At 61.5% G+C, this 17,701-nt stretch overlaps 2 protein-coding genes across 2 annotated transcripts; both read left to right on the forward strand.

Moving 5' to 3' along the window:
• The first annotated feature begins 4,444 nt into the window (after positions 1 to 4,444).
• Positions 4,445 to 6,831, forward strand: LOC103880248 (mastin-like). The gene is made up of 5 exons (XM_009195632.4): positions 4,445 to 4,819; positions 4,995 to 5,175; positions 5,327 to 5,601; positions 6,159 to 6,319; positions 6,421 to 6,831. Exons 1-5 carry the CDS (start codon positions 4,759 to 4,761, stop codon positions 6,589 to 6,591), a joined length of 849 nt encoding a protein of 282 aa, XP_009193896.2. The 5' UTR covers positions 4,445 to 4,758; the 3' UTR covers positions 6,592 to 6,831.
• A 3,312-nt stretch (positions 6,832 to 10,143) lies between these two features.
• On the forward strand, positions 10,144 to 14,379 carry LOC101011291 (mastin-like). Its single transcript, XM_021931622.2, has 5 exons — positions 10,144 to 11,010; positions 11,210 to 11,390; positions 11,613 to 11,878; positions 13,692 to 13,855; positions 13,948 to 14,379. The coding sequence occupies exons 1-5, from the start codon at positions 10,890 to 10,892 to the stop codon at positions 14,110 to 14,112; spliced, it is 897 nt and encodes a 298-aa protein (XP_021787314.2). The 5' UTR covers positions 10,144 to 10,889; the 3' UTR covers positions 14,113 to 14,379.
• The last annotated feature ends 3,322 nt before the right edge of the window (positions 14,380 to 17,701 follow it).

Below are 17,701 nucleotides of genomic sequence, written 5' to 3' on the forward strand. Positions count from 1 at the left end.
TTTCTTCAGTGTTATCTATTTTTAAAAGATAACATTAAACTTTATCACGCTATTTAATTTCCTTTGCTGAATGTATCTCTTGCAACATTTTCTGTAATTGCCTTTCCTTTTATTTAAGAGTTTTATATAAACTGTTTTAAACGCTATGAAAAGTTCGTAATGCACTGTGCCTGAAAATGCATTTATATTGCCCTCAGCCTTGGGTCGCAGTTTTCTTGGATAGCACGTCCTGGGTTCTAAGTTATTTATTTATTATTATTATTTTTTGAGATGGAGGCTTGCTCTGTTGCCAGGCTGGAGTGCAGTGGTGCGATCTCAGCTCACTGTAAAGATCAGAAAGATACCCTGTTTCTTTTACCCAGGTAAAAGAAACCCTGTCTCTACTAAAAGTACAAAAATTAGCCAGGCATGATGGCAGCCGCCTGTAATCCCAGCTACTCAGGAGGCTGAGGCAGGGGAATCACTGGAACCCAGGAAGCAGAGACTGCAGTGAACTGAGATGGTGCCACTGCACTCCAGCCTGGGTGACAGAGCGAGACTTTGTCTCAAAAGAAAAAAAAAAAAAAGAAAGAAAGAAAAGAAAAGAAAAGCAGACAGACTTGTTCACAGAAGCAGCCAGAGTCAAGGATCTGGACACTGACCACCCTCCTCGGTCGCTGTGGATGGGCTATTTAAACATCCACAAGGAGCCACTTTGCGCTTCTCAGCTTGAAGAGAACTAAAAAGCATGGTGCTGGGGGAGACCCCGGGAGATCGGCACTCTCAGAGCCGAGGGCAGGATGGAAATGGCTCCAGCCTCCCCACAGGGCAAGCTGGCTGCAATCCAGGATGGGCCGAGCCATTTCCACCCTGTGTGAGCCGAGGAAAAACAGGCCCCAGAAGACTCTTTAAACGGTAGTGCTGTTTGCCGGGTGCGGTGCCTCACGCCTGTAATCCCAGCACTTTGGGAGGCTGAGGCGGGTGGATCACCTGAAATCAGGACTTCAATACCAGCCTGGCCAACATGGTGAAACCCTGTCTCTACTAAAAATACAAAAATTAGCCAGGCTTGGTGGCGCGTGCCTGTAATCTCAGCTACTCAGGAGGCTGAGGCAAGAGAATTGCTTGAACCTGGGAGGCGCAGGCTGCAGTGAGCCAAGATCATGCCACTGCACTCCAGCCTGGGCAACAGAGTGAGACTCTATCTCAAAAAAATAAATAAGAAAACAAAGCTAGTCCTGTTTATGCTTGTGGTGGCAAGAACCTGGAAATAAAAACCACAAACTCTTCAATTGAAATTAACGAATCCCCTGTGTAACCATATCGAGATCCACACTGCAAGGGGTAAAATGCACAGACCAGCCATGCTGGTATCAATGTAGATGACGGCCGACACGCCGACGCCGGGGAGAAACGGAATGCTGTGGTGACAGAATGGCCGTCTGGGTCCCCTTGGAGGCACAGAAGTAGCCCTCCCTCCCTGCACGTGGGTGGACCAGGCGGGGATGGCGACCCTTCCCCCGAGGGCCGTGGTCAGCCCTTTAGTGTCTGAGGCCCAGAAAGACGAGCAGCTGCCTGGGTGGGCAGGGGTTGGGGTAACAATGGGTCTGGGGTGTTCCTGGGGCTGTCCATCTGACTCTGAACGAAGTCCCCTTGCGGGAACCTGCCTGCTGTGGGCTATCGTCAGGGTGAAACGCGTGGCAGGGCACAGACGCTCCCCAGGCCTGAGGCGTTTATGCGTCTCCCTGGATGGAAGCCTGTGACTCTGTGAGCAGCCGTAAGGGAGGGAAGATGGAAGCAGGCCGGGCACGGTAACCCCAGCACTGTGGAACGCCGAGGCAGGCGGATCACCTGAGGTCGGGAGTTTGAGACCAGCCTGGCCAACATGGTGAAACCCTGTCTCTACTGAAAATACAAAATTAGCTGGGTGTGGTGGGTGCCTATAATCCCAGCTACTCGGGAGGCTGAGGCAGGAGAATCGCTTGAACCCGGGAGGCAGACGTTGCCGTGAACCAAGATTGCGCCATTGCACTCCAGCCTGGGCAATAAAATGAGACCCTGTCTCAGAAAAAGAAAAAAGAGATGGAAGCGGGGATCGGGGCTACTGGTCGGCGTGTGGGAGGAAACTGGGAGACCCCCAGACAGGTGGCATCTGTCCTCACCTTGATTGTTCTCTAAGTGACCCCAGCTCCATGCCCAAACCTAGGTCTGCAGACCAGTGGCAGGCACTGAAGGCCTGGCAGAGGGGAGGAGAACGGGTCCTGCTCTGTGTCGGAGAGACTCTCGTGCAGGCTCCCGCCCTCGGTTGGCCTGGGGGCATCTGCACCCTGCAAGGTGGGGCTTGGGCTGGGGCCCTGCAGTGAGAGATAGGGATGGGGCAGCAGCACCTGCCGTTACTGTCCTCTGACCTCTTCCTGAAACTCTGTGGGCGGAAGGGAGTGCTGGCCACGGCTGAGGCAGCAAGAGTGAGGTTCCAGGAGGAACCCACCCTGGGCTGAGGGTCCAGGCACGAGGGCGTCACATCATCCTGAGGACCCTGGTGCTGGGGGCCGGAGAGGTCCTGAAAGCTCCTTCCCCTGGTGAGCAAGGAGAGCTACGGCGCCTCGCATGAAATAAAAATGAAGTATACAAATTAAGGCGTGGTGACAGGCGCCTGTCATCCCAGCCACTTGGGAGGCTGAGGCAGGAGAATCGCTTCAACCCAGTGAGCCGAGATTGCACCACTGCACTCCAGCCTGGGTGACAGAGCGAGACTCTGTTTCAAAAATAAAACAACAAATGTAGGAATGGGGGTCACACTCCAGGCCATAACAAGGACCCCCTCCTCGCCGAACCCACAGGCCCTGTCCTCTTCCTAAAGGGATGGGAGACACCCGCTCCCTCCCTTCCTCCCTCCCAGGTCGGGCTGTCTTCTCTCAAACACACACGCCTCTTCCAACGCTTAGCAAAACGTTCTCAAACCCTCAGACCCCCTGGAAGCCGGGCCCAAGCCATCTTCAAGCAGCACCGCGTGGGCTGCTGGGGTGACAGTGGCTTGTTAGGAAGGGAAGACGCAGAGAAACGCCCACTGTTGTCTGCTGATTCTTTCACAGCAACGAAACCACACTCCACCAGTGACCTGCTGGCCGCGCAGGGATCCAGAGCCGTGTCCCGGCCTCAGAGGCTCTTGACCAGAGTCACGTGGGATGCAGGGTGGCCGGGAAAGGCATGGAGTTGGGGCACAGATGCTTGTCCTCACTTGGGGCCAGCGCCCCGTTCCCTCCAGGTTTATGGAGTCCCACCTTGGGTGCCTCGGCAGGGGAGGGGCCTCTCCAGCCCTAGGCAGTGCCCTTCCCACCTCCCCCCACGTGGGTGCCGTCTGTGACCCAGATCAACCAACGGGGAGGATCCAGCTGTACCGGGAGCCAGAGGGTCTGAGAAGCAGGGACAGATGCTTCACTGGTTGGGCTGGAGGGTCTGTGGTATCTGAGTCATTGCTGCAGTGGGGGCAGCTGTAATGTGGACCCCACCCCGGGTCCTGAACAGGTGACCACACCAAATGACAGCTTGGTCCTCCTCTTCCCTCACCCTGGAGATTCACTGGAGGGGACGGTCATGTCCCTGGGGCCCCTGTAGTGCCCTGACCCTTCCTTCTCTCCACCTGCTTGGAGGACTCTGCTGTGTCCATTGGAGCACAGTGGACCTGAGATCCCGGGCGACGTTCCTGGGCCTCCCGCCCCAAGCAGGGCATTACAGTGGACGGCGTGGTCCATTCCGGCTGTTCTGGGTAACAGTATGTTCCTGGAAAGGCCGGGTCCGCACCAGTCCCGTGGTCTCTGACAACCCTCTCCTTTGGCCTGGGTTCTGGGCCTCCTGGAGCCTATTTCTGGTTAGTAACTGTGCGTCCTTTGGGGCCGTGCTGGAGCCTTTTTCTGGTGGTTTGGGGTGTCCAGACCCTTGGGGCACTTGGTACCCAGAGAAGCAGGACTCCTGAGGGCGGGGCCAGGGCTCAGGGCCCTGGCTGCAGGCCCTCCAGTGGCTCTCGGAGACGCTTCCCTCTGTCACAGGCTCCAGCACCTCCCTGAACGAGCCTTTTCTTCTCTCACCGTCAGCCTCTCCAAACTCTCCTTCACTGACAGGACAGGCCCGTGGAGGGCGGCACACGGCCCGTGTCCGTCTGCACCTCCCGCCCCGCCCCTGCCCTGTGGAGGAACGTGAGGTCTGTGCTTCCTCTGGTCATCAGGCCCCACAGCCGCAATCAAGGGAGCAGATTTTTTTTTTTTGAGACAGAGTCTCACTCTGTCGCCCAGGCTGGTGTGCAGTGGGGCGATCTCGACTCACTGCAACCTCCGCCTCCTGGGTTCCCGCCATTCTCCTGCCTCAGCCTCCTGAGTAGCTGGGACTACGGTTCCCGCCACCACACCCGGCTAATTTCTTGTATTTTAGTAGAGACAGGGGTTTCACCGTGTTAGCCAGAATGGTCTCGATCTCCTGACCTCGTGATCCGCCCGCCTCGGCCTCCCAAAGTGCTGGGATTACAGGCTTGAGCCACCGCGCCCGGCTGGGGGAGGAGATCTCTTTGGGCACATCTTGAACCCACAAAGTAGGACTGCCCAGCCTCCACCCACTTCCTGTGATGGAAGGATAAAGGGGGCCCTGAGCGAGACGGCCCCGGAAGGGTGCGTGTGGAGGCCAGTGTGGGAGGGAGCTGCTCCTGTCAGAGCTGAATCCCTGAGCTCAACCTCCGTCCCCAGAAGCTGGTGTTTGGGGTCCCCCTCCCCGCTGCAGGCCTCTTCACAGATGCTGTGGCTGCTGGTCCTGACCCTCCCCTGCCTGGGGGGCTCCATGCCCAGGAACCCAGGCGAGTCCACCCCACCCAATGCCCCCTCTGCTCAGGACCCCCTCCCTGCCCTGGGCTCACAGCACCAGCCCTGCCGGGGACGTGGGGACCGTCTGATTGCTGGTCTTTCCTGGTGCCCCTGAGCCCTGGGAAGACCCTCGTCCGGCCCCCTCACGCCCCTCCCTTGCCTCCCCAGAGCCCCGCGCGGGGCGTGAGCTGGTGGGCATCGTCGGGGGCTGCGACGTCTTGGCCAGGAGGTACCCCTGGCAGGTCAGCTTGAGGTTCTACAGCATGGAGAAGGGCCTGTGGGAGCACATCTGCGGGGGCTCCCTCATCCACCCAGAGTGGGTGCTGACCGCCGCCCACTGCCTCGAGCCGTGAGTGGAGCCTGCCGTCCCCTCGGCGGGTGGGAGTGGGGGTGGGGACGGGCAGGTGTCCTGTGTGCCGGGGGCCCCTCCTGGGATTCAGGGAAAGCCCCGGTCCTGAGCATCCAGCCTTGCTCTGAGAGGTGCCCGTTCCTCTCTCCAGGGAGGAGCTGGAGGCCTGTGCGTTCAGGGTGCAGGTCGGGCAGCTGAGGCTCTATGAGGACGACCAGCCGACGAAGGTGGTTGAGATCGTCCGTCATCCCCGGTACAACAAGAGCCTGTCGGCCCAGGGCGGTGCGGACATCGCCCTGCTGAAGCTGGACGCCCCAGTGCCGCTGTCTGGGCTCGTCCACCCAGTCTCACTCCCACCTGCCTCCCTGGACGTGCCCTCGAGGAAGACCTGCTGGGTGACCGGCTGGGGTGACATTACGTACAACCGTGGGTGTCAGCAAGGCTCTCTGGGGAGGACGTGGGGCTGGGTCTTGCGGAAAATCCCTCGCTCTGTGGCTTCTGGGACCCCCTTTGCAAGCTCCCTTACAAACCTGACCCCCTTTGCAAGCCCAGGTTTTGGATAGGACGTTTCTGTGACGGACATCAGGAACAGGGACTTGCTCTGGGCAGGCAGTTTTGGCCGCCGCTCCAGACCCGGTGTTTCCCAGCTCCACTCTGCCAATGGCAGCCGAGGCCAGGCTCTTCCGCTGTGGATGGAGGGTTGGTCCGGGGTCCTGAGTCCTGCGGCTTTGCCCCTGCTTCCAAGAGGAGCCCTGTGTCCTGGTGCTGGGCTGGTGTCCAGACCCTCAGATGTCATGTGGTCAGATCCTGACTATAGTGGACTTGGGGAAACTGAGTCACTGGATCAGGATTCATGGGTGGGGGCTCCCCTGTGCTCTCTGCTGAAGGACGGGGAGGCCCCGCATTGGGTGGAGTGAGGTCTTTGTTTTAAGGAAGAAGCAGGGCCCCCCACGTCCAGGTTCAGCTTCATGTTCTCCCCACAGAGCCGCTGCCCCCGCCCTACCACCTGCAGGAGGTGGACGTCCCCATCGTGGGGAACAGGGAATGTGAGCAGCAGTACCAGAACGAGTCCTCAGGCAGCGACGACAGAGTCATCCAAGACGACATGCTCTGTGCTGGGAGTGAGGGCCGGGACTCCTGCCAGGTGGGACCCCAGCCCCGCCCTGCCTCCTCCGTGCCCCTGCCCACCAGCCCCGTCGCTGTGGGTGCACGCAAGGGCTTTGCTGAGCATCTCTCTCCCCACAGCGTGACTCTGGAGGCCCCTTGGTGTGCAGGTGGAACTGCACCTGGGTCCAGGTGGGGGTAGTGAGCTGGGGCCAATTCTGCGGCCTTCGTGGCTACCCCGGCGTGTACGCCCGCGTGACGAGCTACGTGTCCTGGATCCGCCAGTACGTCCCTCCGTTCCCCAGACCCTAGCTGGGGTGCAGTGGGGTCTGCATGACCCAGGAGGCCCCGTCTTCCTTGTGGACACCCCTGCTGCTCCCCAGTCCCAGCCTCACCCTCCCGCGGGTCCCTGCCCCGAGACCCTTCTGCTCCTCTCAGCCTCTCAAGGCTCTGTGTTCAGGGAGCAGGGGAGGGGCCCTCAGAGATGGGTCGGGAGCGGGAACAGAATCCCAGAAATCCTAGACGGCTTCTTGTGACTTGACTCCATTAAACAGTCTGGAAACCGCTCCGGGTCTGCGGTGTGTGTCTGGACTGTGGGAGCAGCTGGGGGTCACCGAGTAGGGTGGCCAGGCTTGGCTGCAGAGCCCGGGTCCTGGCACTCTCAGGCCAGGCAGGAGAAGAGGGATGGGCCCCAGGGCTGGGAGGGGACGGCTTCCTTTCTGCTGCACCCCCTCCCCCACCGCACACAGGTCTGTCAGGGCCATTGACATTGGAGCGTCAGTCCCAGGCTGACGGACTTCTCCTTCCCTCCGCTTTCCAGAGCCCCCTCCTCCTAGAACCCCCGCGCCCTGACCCACCACCAGGGTCCTCCTGGTCCCACAACATGTGGCCCTGAGAGCAGCTGGCACGGTGCGGGGTCCTGGTGCCCATGGGGCCCGGTTCTTTCTCCCAGTGCTCCAGGCCCCTCCACCCCCAGATAGTGTTTCCGGCCGACTCCAGACTTTCTCCTCCTTTTCTGGCACAAAGTCCTCTTTTCTGGATTTCAAATGTCCTAAGTCAAGATTCTCTGCTTTGTGTTCTGCAAATGTGACCCCACAGTCCCAACCCCAGACATGCTTCCTACAGGGGTTCTGTGGGCCCACGGGTTCCCATGACAACCACAGCTTCCCTGGGAAGCAGGGGTCCGCTGGGCACCTCTGGATTTTCTGGCTGTGACACGTCCTGCTGGTCACCCTGGACACCTGGCCTGGGGCACAGGAAGGTGCCTCTGAATGCCCAGAGCCTGAGATTCTTGGGGGGTGCTGGTGGAAGCAGAGGGTCCTGGGGTGGTGGACAGCACAGTGGGGAGGGGTGGACAGCACAGGGCCCCCATCTGTAACCTGCCTGGTTTCTACCAGACTCCAGGCCCCACACCAGCCCCGCGTCCCTCGGGAACCTCTGGGACAAATGACTTTAGTGGAAAGAGCCTGCTGTCTGTCCTGAATCGGCCGTGGGGTCCTGTCCCCGTCTTGGGCTGCATCAGCCTCATGCTGTGTGGGGTTGGTTGCGTCTCCTTGGCTCTGGCGGCCTGTGCACTTGATGACGCTCTGATTAATCTCTGTTTGAACCCAGAGCTCAGAAGCGGGTGCTGGGGCTGCTGAGCCGGCAGAGCAAGGGTGTCCAGAAAGGCAGGCAAGGGGCCACGTTATGGCCGGAGAGCCACTCCCTGCCCGCTCACCGTCTGTGCGCGGCCTGCTGGAGGTCAGCCCCACAGAGCTGGCGTTCCCTGAGGGCATCCTGGGCTGCCCTTCTGTGCAGGCCCCAGAATCTCAGGCAGAGCTCAGCTTGGGGGGACCTGTCCCAACACTTCAGTCCCTCCCATCAGTGCCCAATGTCACTTTGGGAGCCGCGTGGCAATTCAAAATCTGAAGGCTTGAGAGCTGATCTCCCTCCCATGCCGTGGATAAATCTTGTAGACAGCTGGTGCTTCTGTCCAGAGTCAGCTCCCAGGGGCTCTCAGGCCATTTCCTCCCCAGCCCCACACCCCATCCCTGCCAGATACAGCAGGAAGAGGTGGGTCATGGAGGGGTGCACAGACACCCCCGGGACCCCGGGCATGGGAGAAAGGGAGCCCCTTCCCCACTCCTGGAGGCCCCTCAGCTCAGACCCCTGCTCTGGTCTGAAGATTTGTGGTCCCCCGGATCCACATGTTGAAGCCCTGACCCCCAGTGCGATGGGACCGGGAGGGGGTGCTTTGGAAGGTAAACAGGGCATTCGTGCCCTTAGAGAAGGAACCCCAGAGAGCTCACTCCTCCCTCCCAGCCTGGAGCACCCAGAGAGAAGGCACCGTTTATGAACCAGGAGGTGGGTCCTCCCCAGACCTCGGACCTCCATCCTCCGGGGTCACTGGGAATGAATCCCCGCTGTGCGCAAACCGCCCGGCTGTGGCCTGTTGCAGCCGCCAGCAGAGTCCCTCCGGGCACGGGTGACCCAGGCCTCCTCACAGGCCAGGCGAGGGGTCTCCAGGAGGTCTTTGCTGACACGAAGGCCTACGGCTGAGCCGGCTGCCCGAGGCGGGGGAGGGCACCAAGCAGGGGAAGAGCCCAAAATTCTCCCGTCCACTCTGAGAGGGGAGCCGGGCACCGCGGACACAGGTGGAGAGAGTAGGGAGATCCGTAGCGGTGGACGGAAGGTTCGTGGGGCCTGGGGGAGGGGTGACAGGGATGGGAACCGACAGCCACCAGAAGGGTGTGGGCTTTTCAGGGCGATAAAAATGTCGTACAATTGGGAACGGCGACAGCCGCGTGCCTCCGAATGCGTGAAAATCGATGGAGTTCCACCCTCTAAATGGGTGAATTGTAGGTTTTTGTGAACTCAATCTCAATAACTCTGTTAAAAAAAAAAAAAAAGAAAACCCAGATAAACATGAAAAACCAAAAAGAGGCTGGGCACAGTGGCTCACACCTGTCGTCCCAGCACTCAGGGAGGCCGAGGCGGGCGGATCACCTGAAGTCGGGAGTTCGAGACCAGCCTAGCCAACGTGGAAAAACCTCATCTCTACTAAAAATACAAAATTAGCCGGCTGTGGTGGTGCACGCCTGTAATCCCAGCTACTCAGGAGGCTGAGGCAGCAGAATGGCTTGAACCTGGGAGGCGGAGGTTGCAGTGAGCCGATATCGCCACCATTGCACTCCAGCCTGGGCAACAAGAGCAAAACTCGGTCTCAAAAAAATAAAATAAAAATAAAAAGTCTTCATTTCCCCAATTCTTTCACAACGGCAAAGCCGCAACACGAGCCCCTTAGGGGCCTCCTCGTCATACGGGCCCACACACGGCCCCAGCCTTCCAGGCACCCCTCTCTGCACGTCGGGCATCACCAGCGCCCTGTCCTCCCGAGGCAGGGTCTACGGCAGGACCACCCTGGGCGTGTGCGGTTACTGGAGTGTAGGGAGTCCCTCGACGGGGTCTTGGCAGGGGTGGAGTTTCTCTCTTCAGGCAGTCACTGGTTTGGGTGGGGCCCAGCAGCAGCGGCACAGGGCTCACAGGTGGTGGCCAGGACACTGTGCCCACCAGCGTCCTCCACCCTGGTCCCTCGCCTCCCAGGTTCTGTGCTGATTGGAGGCCTCTCCCAGAAACAGAGAACTCCTTCGGGTCATGGTGACAGTCTCTTTTTTTTTTTGAGACGGAATTTTGCTCTGTCACCATACTGGAGCGCAGTGGTGTGATCTCAGCTCACCGCAACTTCCGTCCCCCAGGTTCAAGCGATTCTCCTGCCTCAGCCTTCCAAGCAGCTGGGATGACAGGCACGCACCACCATGCCTGGCTAAATTTTGTATTTTTAGTAGAGACGAAGTTTCACCGTATTGGCCAGGCTGGTCTCAAACTCCTGACCTCGGCTGATCCCCCGGCCTCGGCCTCTCAAAGTGCTGGGATCACAGGCGTGAGCCACCGCACCCAGCGGACAATCCCTTCTTGTTTCCTCTCTGGCTGGGGGAGGCCGAGGGGGAGCGCCCCCACCGCAGATCTCACCGGTCCTGGCGCTTCGGCTCTGGGGGCAGCCGGGGAGCCTTCTCCTCCAGGACCCACGGACGCCTGGTGCCTCGGAAAGAGGCAGGAAGAGGGTGGGAGGCCCCGTCCCCTCCCAGTCCTGTCTGCCCCTTGGCTGCCTCCGCCTCCCACTCAGCCCGCCCCGGAGCTCTCCCAGGTAGGTGGGAACTGGGGGCTCTGCGCCAGGCCCACCGGAGGAGGCAGCAGCCCATGCCCGGACCCCACCTCCCAGGGAGGGTGTGGACCGTGAACCCCTGGGCTGGAGCCCAGGCCAGGCCCTGGCTGTGCTGGGGCGGCTCCTGCGGGGAGAGGCCTTTCCTGAGCATTGGCGGCCTGGCCTGGCCCAGCCCAGGCATCTCCCGCAGCACTGAGCACTCCTTGAAACTCCCCATTCAGTGCCAAAGCCACCACCTCCACCGGGGGCCTTCCCCGGGGCCTGGTGCAGATCCCGGCTGACAGGTTGATGGGCTGACTTGGGAGGAGGGAAGCCCCGCCCACAGGCGGCACAGGCCCCGCCCACTCTCTGTGCTGAGACGATAAAGGGGGCTCGGGGGCACCCAGAGGCAGAGGCCAGAGACACCACAATGGTGAGGGCCAGGTTCCTCTCGAGTCCTCCCAGCCCTGCCCTCCCCCTAACCCTGCAGATGCTGTGGCTGCTGTTCCTGACCCTGCCTCGCTTGGGGGGCTCCGTGCCCGTGTTCCCAGGTGAGTCCTTATCCAATGCTCCCACTGTCCTGGGACCGACCCCGACCCCAGGCCTGCGCTGGCTCCGGTGGGGCAGGTGCTGAGCACCCCCTGGAAGCCGCTGGCTCATCCTGGGCTCTGGGGAACTGTGTGTGGGAGGCCATGCTGGCCCTGCGCAGGGCACCTCGGCCTCTCACAGCCCCTCTCGCCGTGTCCCCAGATCTCAGCCCAGGGACTGAGTGGGCGCACGCCGTAGGGGGCCACAGTGCCCCTCCCGGGAAGTGGCCGTGGCAGGTCAGCCTCAGGACCTTCAACAAGGAGCAGGACCAGTGGGGGCACAGCTGCGGGGGCTCCCTCATCCACCCCCAGTGGGTGCTGACCGCGGCCCACTGCGTGGCACTGTGAGTGGCTCACCCAAAGGCCTGCGGTGGGAGATGCGGGCGGGAGGAAGCCGAGGGGCCCCGCAGTGTGGCGGGGCGGTGTCCTGGGGCAGGAGGCGGCTCAGGTTCCCGGTGGTATTGAGCCTGTGGAACAGGAGGTCCCAGCTTTGAGCCCCTGAACGTTATTTCTGCTGCACTGGGGGCCGGGGCCCCCTGCCCTGAGAAGCAGCTGGTCTCTCCCAGGGCCGCATGGGAGCCACAGACATACAGGGTCCAAACTGGACAAGTGACGCTCTATCGCCATGACCAGCTGACGAAGGTGGCCCAGATCATCCTGCACCCCAAGTTCAACATGAGCCTGTCGGCCTGGGGGGGCGCAGACATCGCCCTGCTGAAGCTGGAGACCCCTGTGACGCTGTCCGATCTCGTCCACCCAGTCTCCCTGGCCCCCGACTCACTAATGCTCCTCCCGGGGATGAAGTGCTGGGTGACCGGCTGGGGGACCCTCGGTAAGATCAGGGGAGGGGGGCGGGGAAGGACTGGGCAGAACTCAGGCAGGGTGCATGGGGATGGCAGGGGTGTGCCCAGGCCACAGGTGGGCTCCAGGCCTCCCCAACAGGAGCCATCTTTAGCTCTTGTTTAAACCTTGGAGACAGACAGCTGCAGGAGCTGGTCACCATTTCTCGGTTTGCAATTTTTTTTTTTTTTTTTTTGAGACGGAGTCTTGCTCTGTCCCCAAGGCTGGAGTGCAGTGGCGCAATCTTGGCTCACTGCAACCTCTGCCTCCTGGGTTCAAGCGATTCTCCTGCCTCAGCCTCCCAAGTAGCTGGAACCACAGGTGCGCACCACCACGCCCGGCTAATTTTTTGTATTTTTAGTAGAGACGGGGTTTTGCCATGTTGGTCAGGCTGGTCTCGAACTCCTGACCTCAGGTAATCTACCTGCCTCGGCCTCCCAAAGAGCTGGGATGATAGACATGAGCCACTGTGCCTGACCTCGGTTTGCAGTTGTCAAAGCGAGTGATGCATCTGGATGGCAGGACTCCCAGGGGCTGGCCAAGGATTCGTACCCAGGGACGTGGCCTTCAGCCCATGGCTCTCTGGCCTCGCTGCCCAGGCACGGTCTGTGTCTGTACTTTTCCAATGGAAGATCCTAGGGGGACAGTGGGCTCCTGTTTCACTTCCTGGCCCTGTGCTCTCGGGCTGTTCATCCCCACTGAGGTGGGGAAACAGGCTGGGGAGGGGGAAGGGCGTGCCCAGGGTCACAGAGCTACGCTGTGCTTCTCACAGAGGCTCCCCTCAGCCTTGGCTCCCGGGCCTGCTGTTGCCGACCCGGCCTGTATCATTGGCTGCTCATGGTTCCGACTCTGGTAACTGCAGGGGAATCGTGTGCTGCACTCGGCCCCTCAGTCCTCCCTGAAGAGCCGGCGTTCTGAGCGTTTTCCTCTGGGACTTACGCATGATGACAACTTCACGATGTGGTTTCTCTTCCCCAAAACCCTCTTTTTGGCGGTTGTCAAAGGCCACTGCACCTCGCTGCTCCCCAGAATCACAAGACCCTGCCACAGCCAGTTCCGGCGTATTCTCTCAAAGCCATCTGGCAGCCAGGTGCACTGGTTCACACTCACAATCCCAGCGCTTTGGGAGGTCCCGACAGGAGGATGACTCGAGCTCAGGAGTTCCAGACCAGCCTGAGCAACATAGCAAGACCCTGTCTCTAAGAAAAAAAAAAAAAAAATTAGCAGGGCGTGGTGGGAGCGCCTGTATTCCTAGTGACTGGGGAGGCTGAGGTGGGAGGATCGCTTGAGCCCAGGTGGTCAAGGCTGCAGAGAGCTGTGATCACGCCACTCCACTCCAGCCTGGGCAAGAGCGAGACCCCGCCTCAAAAAAAAAAAAAAAAAAGGTCTGGGTTTGAGGCTCCCTTCCAGGCGGCCTTCCGGGCTGCAGGCGCCTCACTGGCTGTCTCCAGGTCCAGAATGTTGCAACGTTTCTTCTTGACTGGTAATAAAGTAGCGAGATCTTCCAAAAGCCAGAAGGCGCAGCTCTCAGGGTGACCCACGGCTTCAGTGTGGCTGTTGCTTATTTTCTAGATGGCTTTTTCTCTTATTTGTTGGCGCTCTGGTCTTTAATTTTGGGAAAGTCATGTTCTATAGCACCGAAGCCCTGCGCTTCCCTCCCAGCTTCCGTTGGAGCTTCACTGTGTTGTTTCTGCTGAGCGGGAACATGAGCCCAAAAGGGGCTGCCAGGCCCAGGCTCCCTGGCACATGGATAGAGTGCCCGAGCCCCCCAGGACCAGCCATGCTCACCCAGTCCCTCCCCACAGCGCCGCGGCCCCCAGCCCCCCACCTGCAGGAGGCCGAGGTCCCCATCGTGAGGACCCGAGCTTGCGAGAGGATGTATCACCAAAGCTCCGTTGCCCATGGCCAGGGCACTGTCATCAAGGCTGACATGCTGTGTGCAGGGAGGAAGGGGCAGGACTCCTGCCAGGTGAGACCCCGGCCCCACCCTCTGCCCTCGGTGTCGGCCGTGGGACCTGCCTTGCCGTGGGGCCGTCCCCTGACTGTGTCCTCTCCATACAGGGCGACGCTGGGGCCCCACTGGTCTGTTACTGGCTGGACACCTGGCTCCAGGTTGGCGTGCTGAGCTGGGGCGTGGCCTCCAGGCACGGGGACTACCCTGGTGTCTACACCCGGGTGATGACCTATTCCTCCTGGGTCCGCCAGCACGTCCCGCCAGAGCGTTGAGGAGGCTTTGAGAGCTGGGGAGCCGACCTGTCCCCCTGCCATCCCCGCCGGGCCTCCCCTCAGCTCCCCTTCCCGCCTCCAGACCCTGTTCCTGTCCACCCCGCCTGGCCCCCGAAATACCCCGTCCTTCCCTGACCTGGGGGTGAGGACACAGCGGCAGGGGAAGCTCAGAAGCTGGTGTCCTGTGGATGTGGGGGAGAGGAGGACGCACCCAGGGACCTTGCCTCCTGCCTGGGTCTGCCATGCTATTAAACTGTGTGAACAGCAGCCTCCGAGTCTCCGATTCTCTGATGCGTCCTGGGCCGTGGTGGGACTTCCTGGTACACATCCCAAGGTTCTGGAGGGCTCGTGGCCAGGCTGGGGGCCCACGGGGAGGGTGTGTGGTTCCTGCCCCATTCTGGGAGGGCTCCGCTTCCCAGAGGCGGTGCCTGGGCTCCCTGAGCGGCTCAGCCTTCCCCGCAGGTTCCCACAACCCAGGGATGAGCTACCTGTTCTCTCCCCAACACCCACCCCTGGCTGGGACAGCTGTTTGCTCCTTCCCCTCATTCCCCCAAATCTGTGACATCAAACCCAGCCTTGCTGCACCCCAGTTCCGACACGGAGCCGCACTGCGGGGCCAGCAGCCTGAGCCTGCTGCCTCGGCCGGGTCTCCTCCTTGGACCTCCCGGAGTCTCAGGGTCAGCTGAGGACACAGCCTCCCTGATCTGTGGGGTCTCTGCGGAGCTGGCTGCCCTGGAATTTGGGGGACCCCAGCTCTGCCCCTGAGCAGCTGCTCCCTCATCCCTCCTCTCCAGGCAGAGGAGCCGCTGTGGGTGTGGGTCCCCATGGTTGCCCTTAAGACCCCGAACAGGACACAGTGGCCCCGTCACAGCCACAGCCACAGCCACAGCCTGGGCACCACGAGGCCATGCGGTCCCAGAGCCCCTGCTGGGGAGCTGTGGCCACTCCCACTTATCTGGGACCAACACTGTCCATCCCCAACTCTGGGGGAGACGGGAGCACCCCACCACGTGGGCTTCCTGGAGCCATAGGGAGCCCCTCCTGCTCCCCGGGCCCCTCCGAAACAGGGGATCCACCCCCCTCCCAGGGTCTCCTCCATGATAGGGGCCTGAAGACAGACAGCTTCCTTGGGGGTCTCTCTGCACCCCCTCCTGGCCCCACCAGGATTTCGGATTCTTCCCAGAGCCCAGGCTTCCTGGGACCCCGGGGGGCCTGCATGGGCCACAGGGCCCTTGACCCTGGGTGGACCTGAACGTCCCCACACTAGGCATCAGATCGGGTTTCTGTTATCAGGGGTCTGCGGGGAAACGGCTGAGCAAGTTCAGTGAAGAAATGCCGGGGAAAACACCGTGACGCCTTCTCTCCAGCTCTGGGGCTTTGGCTGCCTCGTCAGCTCCCCCGCCGGCCCCCAGGCTGGGGCAGGACAGCCTCGCCCTGAGATGGATGGGGCAGGGGGTGCCGAGAGTGGCTGCCTCCGCCCCCGGGCCTCAGCAGGAGGGTCTCCCTGGGTGCCTGATGCTCTCAGGCTCGCCACCCTGCCGTGGCTGTGACCATCAGATGGGATCGTCTGTCCATCCACCTGACAGGCAAGGGGCCGGGGGACCTCTGACCTCCTCACCTCTGGCCGAGGAACTTCTGGCTTTTAGTGCCAACTGCCCACCCCAGCTACACGCACCTCCAACTTGGGAAGCCCAAGGTATGCTGCAGGGGTGGGGGGCACACAGAGATTGGGGATGGGCTTAAGGCTTAAGACTGGAGAAAGGGATTTAGGAAGAAGTTGGGGAGCAGGTGGGGACCCAGGCCAGAGAGGGAGGGAGGGAAGAGTAGGGACTGTGGGGCCTCAAGAAGCATGAGGGTCAGGCTCCTTACACTCTGGGCAGGATGTGATCTCCCGAGGCCCCTTCATTAGCTCTGACTGGGGTCCCAGCACCCGCTGGAGGAGGGAGGGGCCTGGAGCTGCCAGGCCTTTCTCACAGTGCCTGTGACCTGTTGGTGGGGGTTCCCAGAGGAGGACCAGCTTTCACCGAGGCTGGGGACAGATGACACAGGCTGCAGGATGTGGGGCACCCCGAGTCCTCCAACACTGGACAGCCACGTCCCACTCTCCTCCCGGGTCCTCCCTCCCTCTTCCCTCTCTCTCTCCTCTCCATCCCTTCCCTTCCTGCCTTTCCGGCAGCCTCTGTGGTTGCCAGTCCTGGCTCTGTCCTCGAAGTCCCGTGCTCCCTGGGAGAACCACGGCTCTGGCGCCGCCACACCTCCGAAGCTCTTGCCCGAGACCCAGGGTGCAGCCACGGCACGCCCACGGCAGCATTTCTGCCCCTGGGCCCCTCCGGTCAGCACTGCATGGGTCTCTCTCCTGTCTCTGGGGCATAGTGCTCCGCTGGTCCCAGCGCCTTGGGAGAGCTGAGTGGGAGGATTGCTTGAGCCCAGGAAGTGGAGGCTGCAGTGGGCTGTGTTCACGCCACTACACCCCAGCCTGGGCGACAGAGCCAGACCCTGACTCAATTGTGTCCTGAAGGCCTCTCTGAGGACAGAGGACCTCACCCCAACCACACCCACCATGGAGGTGTCTCCACATGCAGACCCCAGGGTGAGTCAGCTGGAGGACATCTGGCCAGAGTGGGCTTGGCCAGTTGCGGTGGGCACCGTCACAGTGGGCACCTTCCTTGGACAGTCTGCTGGGCCTGTGGCCCCTGTCCTGGGAGCGAGCCGCACCTCCACTCGGGGCCACCTCTCGCCTTCACGGGGTGCTGCAGCACATGAACTGCTGGCAACTGTCCTGGGGACCCCATGGTGGGAGGCAGAGCCTTGCCGCTGCCTCGGGCTCCTTCCTGAGCTCCAGACCTGAGTTTTTTCCAAGGGCCTGGCCCTCCGAACCAGCCCTGTGATGCTGTAGCGTCCTCCTGGAGGAACAGGCAGACCGGAGGGCCCCAGCACCGCCCCAGCTGCACTCTGCCCTCACCCTCTCCTCTTACCCCTGTCCTGCCAGCCCGGGCTGCGGGGTGGGTGGAGACTTGGGGTGTGGGTGGAACACAGAGAGGAGGAGGGGGTGAAGACACACCTCCTGGACCTGAGGCCACCACAGGGCCCCACCCTCCTGCTGCCCTCCTCCTGTGGCTGAGGATAAAGAGGCTCCCAGGGGCCGGGGAAGAGAGCTGCTGAGTCCCGGCATGGTAAGGGCGCCGTCCCCTCCCCGATGCCTGCAGGCGGTTCCCGGCCCCCAACCCACACCCCACACCTTCTCCCCTGACCCCGAGTCTGAGCCCCCAGCCCACACCCCACACCCTCCACCCCTGACCCCGGGTCTGAGCCCCCAGCCCACACCCCACGCCCTCTCCCCTGACCCCGGGTCTGAATCCCCAGCCCACACCCCACACCCTCCACCCTCCACTCTCCACCTCTGACCCCGAGTCTGAGCCCCCAGCCCATACCCCACACCCTCCACCCCTGACCCCAGGTCTGAGTCCCCAGTCCACACCCCACACCCTCCACCCTCCACCCCTGATCCCAGGTCTGAGCCCCCAGCCCGCACCCCACACCCTCCACCCCTGACCCTGGGTCTGAGCCCCCAGCGCGCACCCCACACCCT

The sequence above is a fragment of the Papio anubis genome, chromosome 18, assembly GCF_008728515.1.
Source record: "Papio anubis isolate 15944 chromosome 18, Panubis1.0, whole genome shotgun sequence".
In the NCBI taxonomy this organism is placed as follows: domain Eukaryota; kingdom Metazoa; phylum Chordata; class Mammalia; order Primates; family Cercopithecidae; genus Papio; species Papio anubis.